Source organism: Melanaphis sacchari, unplaced genomic scaffold (assembly GCF_002803265.2).
Source record: "Melanaphis sacchari strain LSU unplaced genomic scaffold, SCAv2.0 Contig11_pilon_pilon, whole genome shotgun sequence".
Classification (NCBI taxonomy): Eukaryota; Metazoa; Arthropoda; class Insecta; order Hemiptera; family Aphididae; genus Melanaphis; species Melanaphis sacchari.
The window spans coordinates 354,926-376,027 of NW_020270469.1; the positions used below are offsets into that span (position 1 = coordinate 354,926).

Consider the following 21,102-nt stretch of genomic DNA (forward strand, 5'->3'; position numbering starts at 1 on the left):
CGCCCAAGTCCTGATTGCCTTGCATTGCGAGCAAGGTTAGCGGATACGCCCTAAGGAACCGAAGATAATGGAGGGAAATATTATCGATGTAAAATTAAATAATAATAATAATAATAATCATAAAAAAAATCGTATCATTTCATTTACGTAGTGTTTGACTTCCTGGGCGAAATTACACTTAACCTGACCAAAACGAGATCAATCCAAATGGATAAATATGTGACGGTAATTGTTAATATGAATTTTCTGAAGGGCAATGAATGCCTGGAGTGTACGAAAAAATTCCTCGAGACGTGTTTTTATTTTTCATTATTTCATGGGCGTGCCCCAAAGAGTGCATCGGCTGAGTTGCCACCGTGCGCGTGGGAAGTAAGCGAGTGTGTTATTGTTTAGTAAAATTACATTTCTAAATGTATTCATAACTTATTATTATTATTATTACTGATATTTTATAATTTATTCGATAAATATGCGTCCTAAGTCCGGAGCCAATTGTATGAGTACTATAATGTACGTAGCCAATGATATTATTATCTAAAAAAACAATAAAAACACAAAAATGTGAGATTATTTAATTTTTAATACCTACACATTTACTATAATTCCTACACAAATATCAAATTAAATAAAAAATAAATAAATATAAACCATTTCTGATTTAATGATAGTGAAAGTTTGAAGGTTTTAAATAAATTCTTACTTATTAGTTATTACTATAGATTTTAAATTGTACAACTTATTGTTTATTTGTATACAATTAAATTTAGTAAATCAACTTTATAATCGTAAATTGTAAAAGTTTTATTGTTCCAATACTTTTTACACGACTATTTATTGAGGGTAATTATATTACTATCACATATTATACTTACGTTATTATTTATAGGTAAATTGCGATATCTTGGAATTTTTTAACTATTTCAATATTATTGTGTTCGTTTTTAATTATGCATTTTAGGTACCTCAACTATTTAATAATCATATAACTTGTACTTAGTTCATCATTTCATGGAGTTGTAAATCTTTTTATTAAATAAACTTAAAAAAAAATATGAGATTATTTAATTTTAGTGATATTATATATAATTGCCAAATGTTAACATTGACTCTTAATAACAATTAGATAGTAATATATATATTATATTTCTTTTATATCATTCTAAATATCTATATTCTATAATTAATATTTTAAGACATTATCTACAAAAATTCTTAAAATATTTGAAAATGATAGATAGTTGAACACATTAATTTTTAATCGTCAAAATAAAGTTTAACATACGCTATATAATATTTTGTTGACTTATAGGTATTTCCTACAAGTTTTATTTATACGATTTTACATGTCATTCGGGTATATTTTATTTCATGGTTATTATTCAATAATAATCTACCGAAATTTATTTGCACGCATTATTATATTTAACTTCAGTATAATAAGTATGTGCTCAATAGCTTGATCTACAAGACTTGGAAACTTGAAATCCATAAAATTAAACAATGTAAAAGTGCACTGATATAATGATATTTAGATATATCTTAAGTGATGGTGTACAATATAATAAAGATACAATATTTTACAATACAAAATATTATGACGTATACCAACAATTTAGGTTTTATTTTTAAGTATTAATTTTTATCATTATTGTATTAGAATGTCAAAAAATATGTTTTCATTCTGAATGTTTTATTATAATTTGAACGAACCTTGATAATATAATTAGACAAGAATAAATTATAAAGCGTTAAATAATATAGAAAATTATAATAAGTATTAAATTATATCAGTAATACTAATGAATGTATTAATTTATATACTAAACAATAATTTTTTTTACAAATTTTATATTATTTTATTACTTTAGAAATATATTGATGGCTAGTAAAATAAATTTGTAATAGATTCGATCGAGTGATTGTAATTTATTACATGTAAATTATATAACAATATAATGTTGTACGTCAATTATAAAATAACTGAATATATAAAAAATTCAAATAATTTATAATAATAGGTACCTATGTTGGTATTAATAATCATTGTCGTATAAGTGCAATAATGCCACGCAAAGTATTCACTAACGCGTTGGCGTTACATATATGGCTTTTTAACACGTTTAAATTTTTAAAATTTATATTAAGTATCTATTCCTTACTTATACAGTTATACATAATAATGTATGTTGACAATATTCTCGTTTTTATAATTTATAAAAACAGTTATTTTATAATTATTTATACTTATTTCATAAGCAGAGCTATTAGATTTACAGCGATGTTTTGTATGTAGTAATATTTAGAAAAACACTTTTTAAAGTATGTACCAAGTTAATATAAATTATATATTGATATTGAATGTATAGTGCAACAATATTAACTTTGCACAATATTGCCAATATACACAATTCAATTAATTTGAAAATTGAATATAAAAAAAAAAAACATCTTCACTCAGAATATTCAATATTGTTATTTAAGCTGGATAATAATAGCTCGTTTTATATAAATTTATATTTACTGTAATAACATGTATCCATATAACACTTCACCCGAGTAGTTTATTCAAAACGTTGAGTGGACTACATGTTTATTTGTCCTAAGTAGGTTTGTATACTTTTAGAATTTATTTAACACTTGCAATAAAAAGACTTGAAGTAAAATTGTTTTTATTTTTTGTTATTACTATAGATAGAAGATGTATATGATCTGTAGTACACGCAACACCATAATTATAATTGTTATTGTAAAAGATTTTAAGTAATTATTGACTGAAATAGAAAAATAGAAAATGTATTATTTAGTATAGTACAATTAATATAATTCTGAATGTTTTGATTGTCGACATTATTAATAATTTATGTATCTTAGGTAAGTACCTATACCTAATTTTTGAAAGTTTTTTTTGGTATAATAATTTTGTTTAGCATAATATACTTAATAATATTTTTTAATAATATTAAATAATACAATTAATTATTAAACACTGAAGTTAGATGCAATTTATTTGCTGCACCAAAATAATTCTAAAATAAATATAACTAGTATTTTATGAACTCCATTACTCGAATAACGATAATAATTATGATCGTTTTGCTACTATTATATTTAATACTTACTGATGATAGAATAGTCTTATTGACTGTGAATAGACCAGACGCTGTTATAACGGTTTGAGAATTTTGTACTTGAGACATAAAGAAAGTAATCTGCAAAGTATACAGTACAATCATTAACATACATACTTACGTTTTGTTAAGCATATTACACATTATAATAACATGAAAAAATCTAAAACAATTTCTTTAACATAAAATAATTATCAAGAATTAAATTGATTGATAACATTTTACACACTTAACTTGTAGGTATTGGAATTCTAATAGGTAAATATTAAATGATTAAAATAAACAAAAATGTACCTAAATAAACGAAAAATATTTGATATTTAAATAAAAGGAACTCTCCTACCCATACTCGAAAAAATATTGATTTTTATATTTTCAACGTACTTAGAAGCTAAAAAATAAAATATAATGATACAATCACCTGTTATGATTGAAACTTTAAATACAATTTTATAAGATTATATTTATAACATAACTCATACTGTTTTAGGCTTACATTAAGTAGATGATGTTAAAAATTAAAATTAAGTATTTAGAACTTATTATATACCTGTTCAGAGCAGTCTTGAGGTAATTTCCATATCGGTATGTTTCTTAAGTCTGTTATTATTTCTTTGCTCTATAAAAAATCGTATTTAATATTATTTTAGTATCATTTATTTTTATAGTTATAACTAATTTGTAATTAAATTTATAAAAGCTGTGCTTTATTACGTATATTATTTAGTAAGATAGTTTAAGAGATATGTGTGATATAGTTGAAAATTCATTTTTGTCCCTATACCAGGGTTGTTTAAATAATGTTTATTTGGCCAAAATGGAAATATTTCTATACCGTAATGAGTAATATGATCTCGATCAACAATGACGATCAAACAAATGAATAAAGGATTGTGATTTGTGGTGGTATATACTGTAGCCTTTAGGTAAATAGGTATATTATAGTATCGGTGGTCTAGAATTACCATGGAATCGGATAAGACCAAGGATTCCCAACTTTTATTACTATCTATTTCATTTTGAATTTGTAAAAATTCGGAAAACCTACACTGTAATGCGTTTCTCTTTTCTCGGTTTGGAATTACTGGGTTAGAAAATTATTCATTTGATTTCACTAAAATGAATGATACGATTTATAGGGTATTGAATACGTTCAATACCTTGTGAGTATTTTGCGAGCTTTACTTACCACTTCACAATAAATTTACAGTTAAGTAAGTCTCAAAATTGGCGTTGACTGTAATAAATGACTAATAATTTATATAGTATGCAACAGACGTGCATGCTAGATTATGTATTTTTCATGAATTAGACAACGATAGACAGATAATCTGTTTAAAAAAGGTGTTTTGCAATAAATTTAAATGTCAAGAATTTTTTTTAATGACAATCGTGATTTTTTTTTTACTTTGAACACATTTTTTTTTTTTTAATTTCAATATTGTATAATGTTTAATCTCATTGTGATAATATTAAGATGATTAGATAAAATATATTTTATGAAACACTTGGAAATAAACCGACAATATATTATTATTTCGTATATGATAGGTATCAGGTACCTAAAAAACAACTTTAATATGGTAGGTACACAGTACTCTTTACATAGTATAGTTACAAGTACAAACATAATGTTTGTTATATAATTGTGCGTTTCACGAAGAGTAAACATTCCATAATAATAGTGAATGGATGGTAAACCTTGTAAAGTATATTTCATCATTTTTTGTGTATATTAAAATATTAATAATTGTAACATGTTTGTGTATAATATTTAATTGATAACGATGATGTAGATACAAAGAATCAAACTGTGTATACACGTAAGCAATTTGTGTTATAATATTCAAGATATTATATAGTTTTATTTTTATACGGTGAATAAATGTACTGTGAAAAAAAAACATTTGTCTCATTTCACGAAAGGCGTAATAAAAATCAACAAAATCTATTTTTCTATCGTTCTACGGGTTTATTAGACCGTACACGTCCCTTTTAATTTTATCATCATTCTATACTCGTATTCTTATCTATCTTTAGTAGTGGACTATATTTGTGAGATATCAGGGTTCACACAAATAAAAATTAGAGGCATTATTGTGTATGGCTACAGAAAAAAATATGTTGAATAGTATTGAGATTGAAGATTTTATTGACGTTGTTAAAAATTAAAGTACTTAATTGATTAGTTATAGAGAAATTATGTAACTTTTTTTTTTTAATTTAATAATATGGATGGATTTTTAAATATACAATACAATTTGAGGGTAAAATTTTCTACAAAAATTTGGAATAATAATGTATTATACTCTTAAAACATCACTACATAATATAATATCTTATAGGACGCAACAAATTCGAGGGTTGGTAAAAGAGTTTTTTTGTCGATTTTTATTTATATAGTCTAATACTATCTATTTTTATCATTGTGTTTAATGTTTACAGTGACGAAACTACATAACATTATGTATTTAATTACAGATTCGGTGAGCGTATCTGACAGATAGGCGACCAGGAATGTACCGATCCAGGCATGCCCCAGGAACATTAATGAATCAAACATACTGACACCCTTGTTCTCCAGTGCTGAGTACTTGAATCTGTAAGTGGGCATCACGTACGTATCAAAGTAGAACCGAGCCAGATGTTCGAGGAACACGAAAAGCAGGTAAGTGGTGAGCCGGGGTCCGAATGCAACGCGCATCTCCTCGACGAGATCGCAGAGCTGTGCGTGTGCTAATCGTTCTGACTCCAATACTTGGCATGTAGTCCGTGGCGTAGACGCGAGCACCTTTGCCACTTCTATACGCCACCGTGTCCTTAACGATCGGAAACGGATGCACATCTCGTCGCAGAACAGCAAGTACAATAGCGGAAATATGGAACTCATGTACCTGCATTAGTGTAATAAATTGTGGCATCATCGATTATAGCAGTTTAAGCAGTATATATTAATACATTATACTATATTATTTTATGCGTATAAAATAAAATAATTTGATATATTTTTAAAAATATCCATAGTAGGTACGTTGTAAAGTCTCGCATCACTCTAAATATCTTTGTCATAGCTTCACACATTTACATATATAAATAATTTTTTTTAATAATAACCAACAAAAATTTCATTTTAAATGAATAATTTGCATTCTACATAGAATGTGGAATATAGATGACTATTGAAAATATTGTGAATTTAGATAAATATATTAATTTGCCACGGAAATAATTTGAATGATACTGTACTTTTGTGACACACTTTATGTCTTTATAGGTAGTTCGTTTTTAAATATGTTCAATTCTAATATTCTATAATATGTAGATGTAAGAGCGGGCGAGTGGTGCAAACATTTCTGATCATATTTGTTCACCAGCATTCATCAAAAAACGATAAGTGTCATATGTATTATAAACATGTATATGTATAGGTACGCACTTAAAACTTTTAGATAAATCAAATTCTTAATATCAATATATTACACACTAACATCTACACGGGACGCATACTCACTCAATTAATAGAAATGCTTTTGGACATTTATCGTATTTTGCATTTTGATATTGATATTCTGCTAGATCCATATGATTGATCGGGGAGGAGATTTGTAAGTGTAGTAATAGGGTGTAAAAATAATTGTTTAATTGCCCACGACGAATTGACTTGTTGCATTACTTGGAAAAAGTGAAGATATGTTATATTTTAATATTATTAAATAATAGGAAAATATTTAAAAATGTATAAAAAAAACACCAAGAAAAGTCAATTTAATATATATTATTTTTGTTGGTTTGCGGAGAGACATCGAAATTTGTTCAATGAATTATTATTTTAAACTGTTGCGTTCTACTTGTTTACAGATAAGCGGAGTACCGGACGACGACATTTTGCTAGACGAATCTACTCCATCGCAGTATCATCAGTAGAAATGGGTCACATGTTATAAGTTATAGTGTTTATAAAAATAATATATTTCGTATCTCCATTTCCTGTTCTTGTTTAGTTATAAGCAGTGGTATATAGTAAAGTGTATATGCAATTATACATAACATATATTTTAGTATCTATCCGCCCTTAATTCTTTAAATCACCTTAATATAATATAATAGATATAATTATTATGATTATATATCATTTTTGTGTTGAATTATTGTTTACCGTAATGTATCCGACCACCTACCCACCTATCCACCCAAACAATTGACCACATGCCATAAGATCCCTTTCACCACGCCACTAGTTATAAGTACGTACTATATAATATTGTATCACATCTAAATGCGCTGATGCAACCAGTGTGGCTGCAATATACTTTTGTAGTTCTGATAAATTGAAATAAAAATAATATTATAATATATAAAATAGAATTGGTAATAATATTACGATGTTATGTAATAATGTAATGATAATTATAAGAAAACACTAAACACCTACGTCACATGTATTTATATTATTGTCTCTGTTAGTTAATTTCCCTACATGTAAAAAAATAAATATAAACTACTTTCTTTATTACATTTTATGAACATGTGGTTACAAAAAATGTACCTGTTGCAGTGTATATTATTTAAATACACGTGTTCGACTTAACACCTAATGTAAACTGTATGTAATAGTGCTGTGTGCTTAGATAATAATATTTACGATACGTGTGTGTATGTGGATCCGATGAGGAGAAGACAAGTGGCTATATTTCCAACTTCTTTAGCTGTGTTATATTGTGTTTAAGATAAATAAATATTTAATTTCCTAATAAACTAATTAGTTATATTTATTTTGTTGGTTTTCGTTAATTGTTACATGAATAATTGGTCATACTCTATATTATGGTATAGCGTAGAATATTTTAAAATTACTTTAGGAGATTAGAAACGAACTATTTTTTGTGATAAAAAGACTTATTTTCATTAAAACATACTAAATACTAATTTATTTAATTACCAAAAATAGATTTTGAAAACAAGTTTGGATTCCATGTCTTATTGTATATTTTAGATTCTATTAACAACTTTTAAACAAATTTACTTATCAAAGTTTGACTTTAAGAATATAATAAAATAGTGTATAGTATATATTTTTGTATACTAAACAACTAATTACGTTTTCCTAGATCAATAAATTAAAAAAATTGTTTGTATGTTCTAAAGTTAATATATTTAAACATTCAAATCTGGTTTAAAATTAAAATTCATAACATTTTCAATTATAATAGCTTAAGCCAGAAAATGTAATACAAAATCCTTAATTTAATCTTAAGGGAATATCATAGATAAAATTTTAATGTGAAGATAAATATTATGTTTGTTATAATAAATTATGGATAGGAGTTTATAGTCTACATATAAATTTTTTAGTAATCAAAAAAAACTGATGGTGGCCTAGTTTCATTGTTTGTAACTGTCAAATTTTTAATTACATGGAAAAACTATGTTATATAATATTTAGCTATCTACTAAAACTATACTTGTTTTATTTAAAAAATAAAACCGTGTATCCTTCTTTCAGCCTTTTTAAATTTTTAGATTCAGGTCTACGAGTGAGTTCACAGTAGATTTAATATTATTTAATTTATTTATTAAAAAGCTGTACCTCAAAACCGTCTCACAGAACACTGAAATTGACATTTTATTAAGCAAAACATCAATGCAGACGCACGAGAGCAACGTCAACGTACATCCCAGATAAGCGATCACGTAGTAACGAGGGCCAGTTCTTTGCTCCGTGGGCCGACCGTATTTAGAGTCGAAATTATTTGTATTTTCAATGATTTTCGGCAAACGCATGTCGACGTAGAGCGATGTCAGTTGACTTAGAAATTCCCTCAGTATGAAATTAACCGTCCAAAACCATAGGGTGGCCGTCGGATTTTTTATGGCTGTCAATATCAATAGATAGCATGGCATTATGTACGTTACCTTGATTGACAAACACGTTGAAACACAGTGTGATTAAAAAATATCTGTATAAAAATACGTATTGAAACATTGTGTTATTACGACATTACAATATTGTAATGTTTACTTTTTTCGGCAAAAAAACTTTTAAGCTGTTCGATTTATGAATTTTAGGTTAGATATTATGAAGTTTTGTTAATTTTAACTTGAAAAGAAAATTAAAAATTGTGCTTATGAACAAAAGCGGTTATACTTAAAATTAGAACAAAATATGAAGTATTTATTCGTTAAATTTTAGAATAATATTGTTCCGTTATACGTTAAACTAATATTAATATTATATAATAACTAAAAAGCTGTTAAGTTGATAATCGCTCTAATATGCAGTATATGTGTCAAGTTTACTTCGTTATTAAATAAGTACTGTTATGAATATGTATCAAATTTGAATTTAATGATAAATTATTATATCTACCAACTTAACAATGGAATGAAAAAATTATCTGAGCGAAAACTGTTTAGCATTTTAATTATTAAGGTTAGGTTAGATTATTTGGAAATAATTATTTCAACAATGATATTAAAATGTTAAAAAATATTATTATTCTTCCTGATTTTTTTAAAAAGTACTGAGAGTTTTCAATTTTTGACCTCCTAAAAGTATCAACAACTAGATTCAATGTGCTGCAACGAAGTTGATGGTTAGATTATTTTTTCTACAAGAAAAAAATATCCTGAATTCTAAGTTCAGATACAAAACTAAAAACAAAACGCGTATCATTCTAAAATTAATGCATTTTCACTTTGCTGAGAATCTAAAAGTAAAGTACAGATAAATTTATAACCTATTTTGAACGAGTAATATTTGATTATTTTTCTATATTAGGACATATTTTGGACAATCGCACTAATCACAGTGATTCTTTAACTTTATAACTTAATTTAATTGATTCACTGTTCACTAATGAAAGGTTAACTTGTTGTTTAACTTTATTATACATGCATTAATAGTGATTATTATGACAATACTTAATGATCGGTCATTCGATATTTTTACTTGAGTGGTTAAATTTAGAAGGACCTATTAGTCAATCTCCTCTTGTATCAACAAAATATTTATATTTTTTATTTTCATGATTATTGATTTTCTTCACTTATAATTTTATGTAAAAATTTGAATGTTATATTTTTGATGATATATTGTATAATACACAAATATACTATATATATATAATTTAAACGTTAACATTAAACTTTCAATAACTACTTCAACTCAATGTTGCAGAATTAAACTATCATATAAAACTAGAAAAGACATAACAATAAAAACTTTATGTAAAAACATATGTCTATAATATACAAAGTAATGAAGTATATCAAATAATAGACGATAATGATAAATGATAATTATAATAATCTTTACTACTCCAATTTTTAAAATATCTAAGAAATATCCTATTGTTCTGCTATAAAAATACGCCACTTATAATTATATAATAATTTATATTTATATTACTCTGAAAAATAATTTATCAACTAATAACTATGAATAATTAAAAGTTGTTTGAATTAGGATTAAAATAATTAGGTAAGTATTACAAATTATTATTTAGAAAATATGTTTAAGAAGATACTTAAATTTTATATTATAGAGCTTAAAATAATTTTTTTTTTTTTTATTTTGTAAGAAATATACAACTACACAAAATTTTGCACTACAAGTATTAATGATATAGGTGGTTTACATAGCATGATATAGGCACGATGTAGGAGGGTTTCCAATAGAGCTATCTATTAAAGGGATTTTTTTTTTTTTAGGAGAAGGTCTCTGATCCATTTTTGTTGAAGTCTACTTAGGGGCTTGTCGGGGATGTGGAGTGAAGCAAAGTGTCTTATATTGGGGTCAATATGTGTGTTAAATTTTTTGTGTAGTTTAAGGTAGGCAGTTGTTGTAACTTGGTTTACATGTTTAATTTTCAGGTCGGAGTGTAAGGTTTTATTACTAACAAACCAGGAAGAATTTGTTAAAGTGCGTAAGCATATAGACTGGAATAACTGTATTTTTTGTATGTTATACTTGGAGCGGCATTGTCCCAAATATGTATACCGTAATGCTATACAGTACAATAATATAAAATTAAATTAAATTGTAGTTAATTAGCTGATAAAAGTAGCGAGTATTTTAATTAATTATATTTTATATCAATTAATTTTAATTTCTCATAATAAGTTAATAGGTATAATTGAAGAAAAAAGGTATTTCTATAATTTATTCTGTTTTCATATTTAGGTAGTATGTTGTATAGGTCAACTTAATAACAATTCAGTTTTTAAGTGTACGTTTAAAAAAGGAGTAGAAATAACTACATTATGGAAATAGGTATATAATAATAATTGATGATTAGTGTTAAGACTCTAATAAGATTTCTTTAAAATGTATGAAACATCAAAATATTTAACACAAAAAAGTAGTACAAAATGTTGTTATCTAATCTCAATAAGTATAATATTTTTGATGGTTGTAGGAAATCTAATAATTTTATAATTTTTATTTAATAGGTATATTTTTAATTTATAAATCATAATACATACAATAGTATTAGCTAAGTTATACCTATTAGTTATGTGTTATATAATACATACCAAAGGCCATATAAGATTAGATCCCCATTGAAAATCTATTCGACCATAAAATACATTTTTTAGGCTCGTTAGCCCCATAATTTTGTATAGCATCAATGTTGATCTTATATCTTCGTAGAAATCCTTGTTCGAGATCGACATTTTTAAAAAAAAGATGTGAATTGAACGATTTAGTCATGAAAAAAAATCGAATGTATAAGTTTCAATTAGAATATTAGGTATATGATATTATAGTCATGCGGCTGAAACTTAGGTCGTTTATCATGGGAATATTAAAGCCAAAGTGATCAAACAAAATGACACAACCCGCAAATTCATATGTTAAGTTTGAAATATTAATAGAATTTACTTATAATACATTTTGATTGGGAAAAATGTATATTGTGTACATGTATAAACACGTCAATACTTCATCTTTTTAACCATTTACAAGGTTCTAATTTAGATTTCATGAATAGTAAATTTTTGTAACTATTTCTCAAAAATGTCATATTGTACGTGTATGTGTTTATGTGTGGAGTTTTCAACAATAAAAATATTAACTGTGTAAATATTTAAACAAAATAATAATATAGACGTAACTATATTGGTGAATTTATTACATCGATGTAACATACGAGAAAAAAAGAGGTACACGTTATTAAGTTTGATTGTCTTCGATTTGACAATAAATATTTTATCAAGCGAGTAATTGGAACAATGTTTCGATTATTTCGTTAGTTCTGACGAATTAGCATTTTATTTTTTTGGTTTAGCATATTATATTTACTCAGTGGCCTCGAGTCTACATGTTATATTCCACTTTTAGTCTAAATGAACATCGAATAACGAAAGTGAATTTAATTATTGTATTATTTATCATGTCTATTATGTTTCTATCGAAACAATTTTTGTGTTGTGTAGACTATACGATTCCGTGTTATATTACTTCTATTATAAGTAAATAGTTTAATATGTATAGTAAAGATATGGCAAGAATTTAATTTTTCCGATATTTGTAACTGATTGTTATACGCTTCTATGTTCAACAAATTATCCTATTTTATCACTTTATAAACTTGACTCGGTAGTTAATTATAGATGACGATTCAATAGAAAAAATTGAGTAAGGAAATATTATTTTGTTTAGTTATACAATATATTTATATTTTTAGGATAGCCGCAGTATAGTACAAAGTATAAACAATCTACTAGACCTTTGTAATAAATTTAGTACCTATATATACAATAAGACAAGTTAAATTTTAGTTTTTGCTTTGGGAATTGATTTAAAATTTAATTCAACTACAAAGAATAAAGCCATATCTCATCATAATTCAAATAATGTATTATACATTTTATGGCAATTCTTAACCGTAACACATTCATTATAATATCTAGAAAAGTATTAATGTGTTATTGAAAATAATTATTATATACAATTCAAATAATTCATTAAAAATGTTATTTTTTCAAAAATTATAAATTTAATTATTATTTAAATTTTTAAACGACATTATAGGTACATAATTAATTTCACAGTGTAATTTAGTCAAAAGAATAACCTATTATTATTGGTTTGGTAACCATCAATTATTGTGTTAAAAATTCTTAACGTTTTTGGAAATATTTTTATTAAAAATTATTTAAAGTAATTTATTACAAACCTACAGTTTATAAAAAAATGATTGTCTATTTTCACTCTTTTAATTTTTATGTTACATATTTGACTCAATTTTTGATTATAGAAAATTGCTATATAGTATCTTTCTTTAATGATAAAATAAATTTCTAAATTAATAAAAATAATAAATTTATAGAATTGTCATTTAAAATTTAGAAACAAAAGAGACATCTTTCTTAAAGTTTTTATAGGAACCTATATAAAAATCGAATTTTCAGCGACAGTTTATTGATTAAAGTTTGATGTATATAATGTAGACAAGTAGTTTATAAGTTATAACTTTAAAAGTTTTTAAAGTTTCGACAAGCGGAATGGAGTGATACGGAGATACCTTGCAAAATATTGATCTACTACTCCGCTAACCCAAACTTTAAATACTTAAACATTTATTATGATAAATAACTTTTAAGCTAACAGTGTATTATTTTTATTACCTTTAAATGTACCAAAACTATCACTATAATTGTTCAAGTTTTTCACTTTTTTTAATGACATTATACATTTATAATTTCATATTCTAAAATAGAATATTTTTGGGAATATTTTGGTACATAAAAATCGAAATTCTAACTAATAGCTTACTAGTTATAAACATTTAAAGTTTAAATAAACGGAGCAGTAGAACAAGATTTCAACATTTCACCTCTCCACTTCGTTCACCTAAACTTTAAATACTAATAACTTATAAGCTACTGGTTGGAATTTCTATTTTTATGTACCGAATTACTCCGAAAAATATTCTTCTGAGTATAAAATTAATTATGTACATTGTCATTAAAGTGTTGTTCGATAAAATAATTATCCATTAAATTAATAATAATTAAAGCTCTTATGAACTGAGTAAACGTTGATACTTATTATCTTAACATCTGTGAAGTTTTCTTCTTTTAGTTAGTGTGACCATTCTAAATCAGTGCCAATATTTTGTAAGTGCAACGTCCTCTAGCTTGGATACGATAATTTAGAGGTGTACCTCGTGAAGTGTCAACTCATCTATTAAAACTCGAATTGCAGCAAAAATATTAAATTGCAAAGTATTTTTACTGATGGTGTCAGTTTGTCAGTTTTGTGACTTGTTAGGGGTTATCTTCGCAGACAAAACATCTCATTGGGTTTAAACGTTCCTATATGATTTGATATCAGAAAGTTCACTTACAAAATTATTACAATAAATAAAAATCAAATAGACACATATTCGAAATATAGGTATACCTCCTTAATTTTGTTTTTACATACCTATGAATATGTATTTGTTTATCACGAGTTTGGATAATATTTCTATTATATGTGTAGCATAAATCAAAAAAAGTATGGTTGTTTTTTTTAACGAGTTATAATTTATGACTGAGGTACCTATACTCAATATATTAACACGCATTATTATGTTGATTAGGTATAATAAAATACCAAATCTACACCGATATATTTTAGTTAACTACAAACGTAATTGGAACAGAAGTCAGATAGTTGTTTTAATAACCCTGGAAAGCAATCCATAAGATAATATTATTATATTTATATATTATGAATTATTTAACACTATATTATAGCAATTCATTTACCTTTGGGATCCGATTAATAAAATAGGTACGTCCTTTAAAACTCTTTTAAAGATAACTCAAGGTCAATAAATTTACCTTCATTTCATAATTTATATAACACTGCTTTAATATTATATTAACATAATAGATATTATATAATTGTGCGTTTTAAGCTATATTATAAATAGTTTATACTGTAGTAGCCGTGTCAAAACTAGTCTAAGAAACGTATTGCACAACACATATGAATTATCTGGATATTGGCATTTTTGGGTGCGTTTTGTTATTATACAGTTATTATGACGTCATTCGAAAAATGAAAATTAATTAAAAATTTTTTTTATTATTTTTATTTAGAATCCTGTTGAAATTAGTATAGCGTGTTACTGGCCGTATAACTACAGAAATCGTTGATAAATAGAATTAAATATAACTACTTATGAAAAAAATGTTGGTTCTTATTAATATTAATTTTTTTTTTTTTTTGTATACCTATTTTATCATTTTCAATAACCATAAATTATAAAACAAAATGATGAGTAAAAAGTTATCACATAGTTAGGCTATCAATTGTCAATTTCAGCTATTATACTTTGTATACATGTTTTATACAAAATTGTATTTATTTATTTTAGTGTTACTACACTCCTAAATATATAGGTAGGTAATTATTATTTTAAATTCGGTATATTATTAATTTTAAAAGTTGAAAGACTATTATTATATATACCCACTTATTTATTTAATTTTTAAAATATTAGCATAAATAAAATTATATTGGATATCTTAAATTTATATTAAACATGCGTAAAACAAATTAAATTACTTTATTTTTATTTAAAGCTCATTATTAAGTTTATGTACAATTAAGTTTAATATTGTAATAACTAATAAATATGGTGACTTTCTTGTACTGATATGCATTAATAGCTTAACAAAATAATTTTTAAAAAAATTGCAATTATAATGTACGAAAAAAAAAAAAGAAGTTTATTTATTCCTTAATTTTATTGACAATGGATATTTTATGGTTTAGTATAAAAATTAAATTTGAAAAAATGTTAACAGGTTATTTAGGATTTGAGATGTTCAAATGTTCTTTTATTGAAGTTTGTATAAAATATGTCCTATACGGCTATTTACTTCCATAATATTAATAGTTTGGAAATTCACTACCATTCGTCTTATCTCAAATTTTAAATATACTCTAGTTATAACATGTGAGTATGTGACAACTCTTAATCAAGGGAATGATGATCAATACTCTTTATAATGAAGATTTGTAACTATACCATATTACCATAAATCCGATAAAATATTATCGTCGAAGGTTAGGATTTCGAACTTTTTGATTCGCAAATAAAAAATGTAATTATAAAGAGTTTTTTTATTAAATAACACTCATTATTTCAAAATCTGTTAATATTTTTTTTTACATTTCTAGTCGAAATTAAAAACTTTTTAATGATAACGTGCATTTTTAATTTCATATTCTGAAACAAAATATTTTCCGGAGTATTTCGATACAAACAAATTGAAATTCGCACGAGTAGTTTATGACTCATAGTTTTTAAAGTATTTTAAGTTTTGTCAAACAGAGTGGAGAGGTACGGGAATACCCCGCGAAATGTTGATCTACTACTCCTCTTACCTAAACTTTAAGTACTTTTAAATCATTAACTACTCGTTTGAATTTCAATGTTTTGTATATCAAAATACTTTTTCATTCAAAAAAGTAAAACTTATGAAATTATAATGATAAGTAATACTAAAAAAAAAATAGCTGTTTTATTTTTGCTAGAAATTATGTAAACATTTTTTTTTTAAAACGTTAATAAATTTTGAAATAATAAATGTTGTTTTGATAATAGAATTACTTAATAAATAAATTTAAAACAATAAAAGTAGAAAATCTTAAAATCTATATAAAATAACTGATAAAAACTAAATTTGAAAATCATACAGAAATATTTTTTTTTAGATTAAAACAAAAAACAATAACTATTTCTCTAAAATAGTTTTTTGCACTGGGAATTTTTAAATTTAACTCTTCAAAATACAAACTATTTAAATCTAATTTTACTGCTTAAGCCACTCTTGAGGTTAAGATCCAACCATTTTTAAGTTTCAAAAAAGTGATAACAGACATCATATAAATTTAAAAATAAAATATTTTGTTGATCAAACATTTTCTTGATATATTATTTTTATACATTTTGTCGAAATGTTATGATAACAACTTGTTTTGTTACAATATGAATAGTTTATATAACTGAAGAAGTTGACGCAAATTTTATAACAAGTAATCCTGAGAAGAGAAACATTAAACAGTATTATGTTCATATTGTATATACAATATTCATTTTTATATATCAACTTGATATTTATAGTTTTACACTTGAACTATGGCTTTTGTGTACATTACCCAAAAAATATAACGTTTTAGTATCTCTTAGAATGTATTTCATTGCTCATGTAAAATGTAAAATATAAAATAATAAACCATAATAGCAATTTTACTTTATAAGAAAAACTTTTATTATAATTTCAATTAAAATATAATTTAATTTAATAAATTATGTTTTTTATTTTGGTTATCAAACATAATTTATTTTTTATTTCTAAAATACAATCAAGTGCACAACTATGTGTTTTCAAGTCTTTTTTTTTTTTTTTTTTTAACAATTTAGTTAATGTGAAAATATATTATAGCAAATAGTTAATATACAATACTTAAAGTTATTTTTAGATAAACAATTTAAAATTACATTTTCACAGTATTATTAACATATAAATTTAATGAAAATTGAATCTGTGGAAAGATACAACATAATATTATAAGTTATAATAATCTTAAATTATAATAATAAATTAAGGAGGCATAACTTTAGGAATGGGCATTGAAGTTGGCATGATTCCATTTGTGCCATTAGTTTGTGCTTGTCCAATGTTTGATGCACCAGATTTATTCATCATATTCATGTTGTGTTCATAAGCAGTATGAATCAATTTTGTTCTCCGTCTAGTGTAATGTTGCCAAATCAATAACAATTGATCATCAATAAATTTCGAACAAATAGCAGTGGCTATTTCTTTTCTAAAAGGTTCATGTTGTAAGAGATCTAAAAAATATAAACACATGGGATACCTGTAAAAAATAAAAAATCTTTATGAGTACACTCAAGTAATTTAATAAATGACACAGATAATTATTTTACATCATCATAATATATTTTATACCAAGTATTATAGTTAATAAATGTTAATACATTTAATTTTTTTTTAAATCAATTTTTAAATTGTTTAATGATTTAATTACTAACACAAATAAATAAAATTTACTATAATATAGGGTGTCCCAGCAGAAGTGCAGATTTTGAAAGCGCAGTAACTCATTTTCAACATTTTTGGTTTAATGATGAAAAATATATTGAGTAAATGTCCACTTCCACAGTTCCTACAGGCAATAATAGAATCATTGAAATTGGTGATCACTTTTGCGCTTATTTCTTTGCCAATTATCCGCCCGATTTCTTCCTTCAATTGATGAATGTCTTGAGGATTGTTTGCATAAACTTGTAACTTCACATATCTCCATTAAAAAAGTCATATGGGGTGAGGTCACAATATGACCTGGGAGACTAATTCTGATTCCCTCAATTTAGTATCAGGTTAACGTGGAATTTTATATACAACAATGCCATTAACTCATGTGAAGTGTGGCAGGTAGTCTCATGTGATTATTGTCTATAAGGATTGTAAAAATGGACATTAACTCCACATAATTTTTTATTATTAATTTGGAAAAGTTTATGGCTACAATACATTTTTTTCTTGAAATTTATAGATTTTTGCTGAGTTATTGTGTTTTAAAAATGTACACTTCTACTGGGATACCCTAAATTATAAAATCAATGCCTTTAAGTTCTTAAAATTAGAAAAGATATACACATATTTAAAAATTTGATTACATATTTTTGGGAAAAATTCAAAATTATCTTTTATGTTAATCTAATTTTTAGTAACATTTATTTAAGTTAAGTAGTTTATTTTAAATAGTTTTTTAAAATACAGTCAACTCATGATATAACGAATTTCAAGGGACCGAGAAAAAAATTTGTTATATCGAAAGTTTGTTACATCGAAATTTGTTAAATCAAGAGAATATACTAATTGAATTCGTTATAACAAGATTTAAAACAAAAATTCAAAATTTTATTATTCGTATACATATGTATACAGTAAAACGGTACCGATAGGTTACATAGTATGTTACGTACATTTTGCGTAGAGCCATTAATCGACATAAGTCTTATTTTAATTGCGATACTGTACTTGAGTGTACTATCGCGTGATAATCATCAGAAAAACTTCGTAATCTATTATGTGGTAATAGCAACATACTTATTTTTATATATTTTTCATAGAGTTATACACTAGAGACATGTATCTTATCTTAACTAAAATTCAAAATTTGTAATAAAAAGCTCCAAGTTTATAAAAATTTGTTACATCGCGAGGATTTTGATCAAAAATGCTTCGCTACACCGAGGGGACCAAAATACATTACATTTGTTCGTTATACCGCAATATTTTCAAGGGACTGGTAGTTTTATTCGTTATATTGAGATTTTCGTTATATCGTGAGTTGACTGTATAAATGTTTTTTTAGAAAAGTTTAATTTTAAATGTAATCATTTTTTTTAAAACGATATTTTTGAAATACAATTAAATCTTAAATTATTTGTTTCAATATAATTTTCTCCATATTACGTTCAATTAGTAATAGTTTTTCATTTTTATTTGTCAATTTTTTCAGTAATACTTTGTAATATATTTACTATTGAACTTAAATATGGTAAAATACATACCTAATATTTTAATTATTTTAAAAACTTAAAATTCGTGTAAGTAAAATATTTAAATGAGTATGCAGTACTTATTAATAAATCAATTTTAGGTATACTTATAAATTATAATGTAATAACAAAATATAGAACAAAACTTAAAGAAATTCATTTACCAATATGTTGTTATATTTATGCAGGGTTTATTTAATCACAGAATATATTAGGTATGCGACAACCCTTATGTTATAACTAATAAATATACATCTTATATAATACAAACAAATTAATTATTTATAGAGATATAAAATAAATCAGTAATCTATTTAGAGGTATAATGTTTAAGTATTATTATAACTTACTTAATAAACTTTGCATAATCTGGTTCTTTCCAATACAATAAATATTTTAAATAATTAATAAAAGATTGATCCTTGAAATATCCACGTTGAGCTAAAACTATAGTATACAAATTAAAAATACATTTTCCAAATTGTTTCTAAATATAATAATTATTAAAAACTTACAGTTTAAATAATTTGGATTAGCTAAACATTGAACAAATTCAAGTTCTACTTGAAATCTTAATCTGGTTTGTTCTTCAGTTTCAGGACCACCTGTAACAGAAAAATAAATTTAATAAAATAGATAACAACAGTAATTTCTGAACAGTATTCTAGAAATTAAATTCATTAATTAGCAATATTAAAAATTAATGACTAAAATAGGTACATATTAATTCAACTAATATTTATACTATGAGTAACAATTTAAATTTATTTAAATGTAATTTATATCAAAATTTTATCTAGGAATATTTTTATTAACTAATTACGCGATATTGTCAATACCATCTTTCATAAAGTAGCATCAATCACCTATAAATCATTATTCACTTATAAAAAGATATGTAAAATTAATTTATATTTCTGATTTACCTTTATTAGCCATTTTAATTCAATTAATTCTTCATTAGATTTTGTGTTATTCAAGAAAATGTTTGACTCGTGTAAACCGTAGATTTACCACTCGGACATACACAGACGGCACTTGCCACTCGATCAAACTTCAAGTAAACTATAAAAGCAATGAAGTATAAAACTATAAGGCGATATTAATGGTTTATTCACTCAGTAACTAAAAAACAGTAACTAAAATGTAATATTATAATCATCATATTATGGTAGTCTTGTTTCAAGATTTATAGATAATATCTATAAACCTTGGTCTTGTTCTTCGCTTATCAATCTACGGCACCTCAATGAGTGAGAGAGAGATAGAAATTCTTCAGTGTTGTATTGTTGTTTCGTCCTGACGCGCAGATGTTCTACCGTGTAAATTGACAAACTGTTAAATTGATAATAATATTAAAATACAAGACATGATCA

General features: G+C 24.8%; 2 protein-coding genes across 2 annotated transcripts; both read right to left on the minus strand.

Annotated features, from left to right (window-relative positions):
- Positions 1-446: 446 nt before the first annotated feature.
- LOC112604248 lies at positions 447-9,103 on the minus strand. Its single transcript, XM_025353200.1, has 5 exons — positions 8,716-9,103; positions 5,608-6,022; positions 3,679-3,747; positions 3,120-3,209; positions 447-534 (listed from the first exon to the last, which is right to left on the minus strand). Exons 1-5 carry the CDS (start codon positions 9,027-9,029, stop codon positions 457-459), a joined length of 966 nt encoding a protein of 321 aa, XP_025208985.1. The 5' UTR covers positions 9,030-9,103; the 3' UTR covers positions 447-456.
- An 8,564-nt stretch (positions 9,104-17,667) lies between these two features.
- Positions 17,668-20,928, minus strand: LOC112604239 (mediator of RNA polymerase II transcription subunit 31). The gene is made up of 4 exons (XM_025353185.1): positions 20,653-20,928; positions 20,242-20,331; positions 20,077-20,173; positions 17,668-18,015 (listed from the first exon to the last, which is right to left on the minus strand). The coding sequence occupies exons 1-4, from the start codon at positions 20,663-20,665 to the stop codon at positions 17,739-17,741; spliced, it is 477 nt and encodes a 158-aa protein (XP_025208970.1). The 5' UTR covers positions 20,666-20,928; the 3' UTR covers positions 17,668-17,738.
- Positions 20,929-21,102: the final 174 nt, after the last annotated feature.

Coding starts and splice junctions, on each gene's coding strand:
- LOC112604248 (XM_025353200.1), bottom strand. CDS start 9,029: ATGCCATGCTATCTATTGATATTGACAGCCATAAAAAATCCGACGGCC. Junction 6,023..8,715: donor TTCTGTGAGACGGTTTTGAG/GTACAGCTTTTT, acceptor ACACTAATGCAG/GTACATGAGTTCCATATTTC. Junction 535..3,119: donor ATAAGACTATTCTATCATCA/GTAAGTATTAAA, acceptor TTGTTTTTTTAG/ATAATAATATCATTGGCTAC.
- LOC112604239 (XM_025353185.1), bottom strand. Junction 20,174..20,241: donor TAATCCAAATTATTTAAACT/GTAAGTTTTTAA, acceptor TGTATACTATAG/TTTTAGCTCAACGTGGATAT. Junction 18,016..20,076: donor GATTATGCAAAGTTTATTAA/GTAAGTTATAAT, acceptor TATTTTTTACAG/GTATCCCATGTGTTTATATT.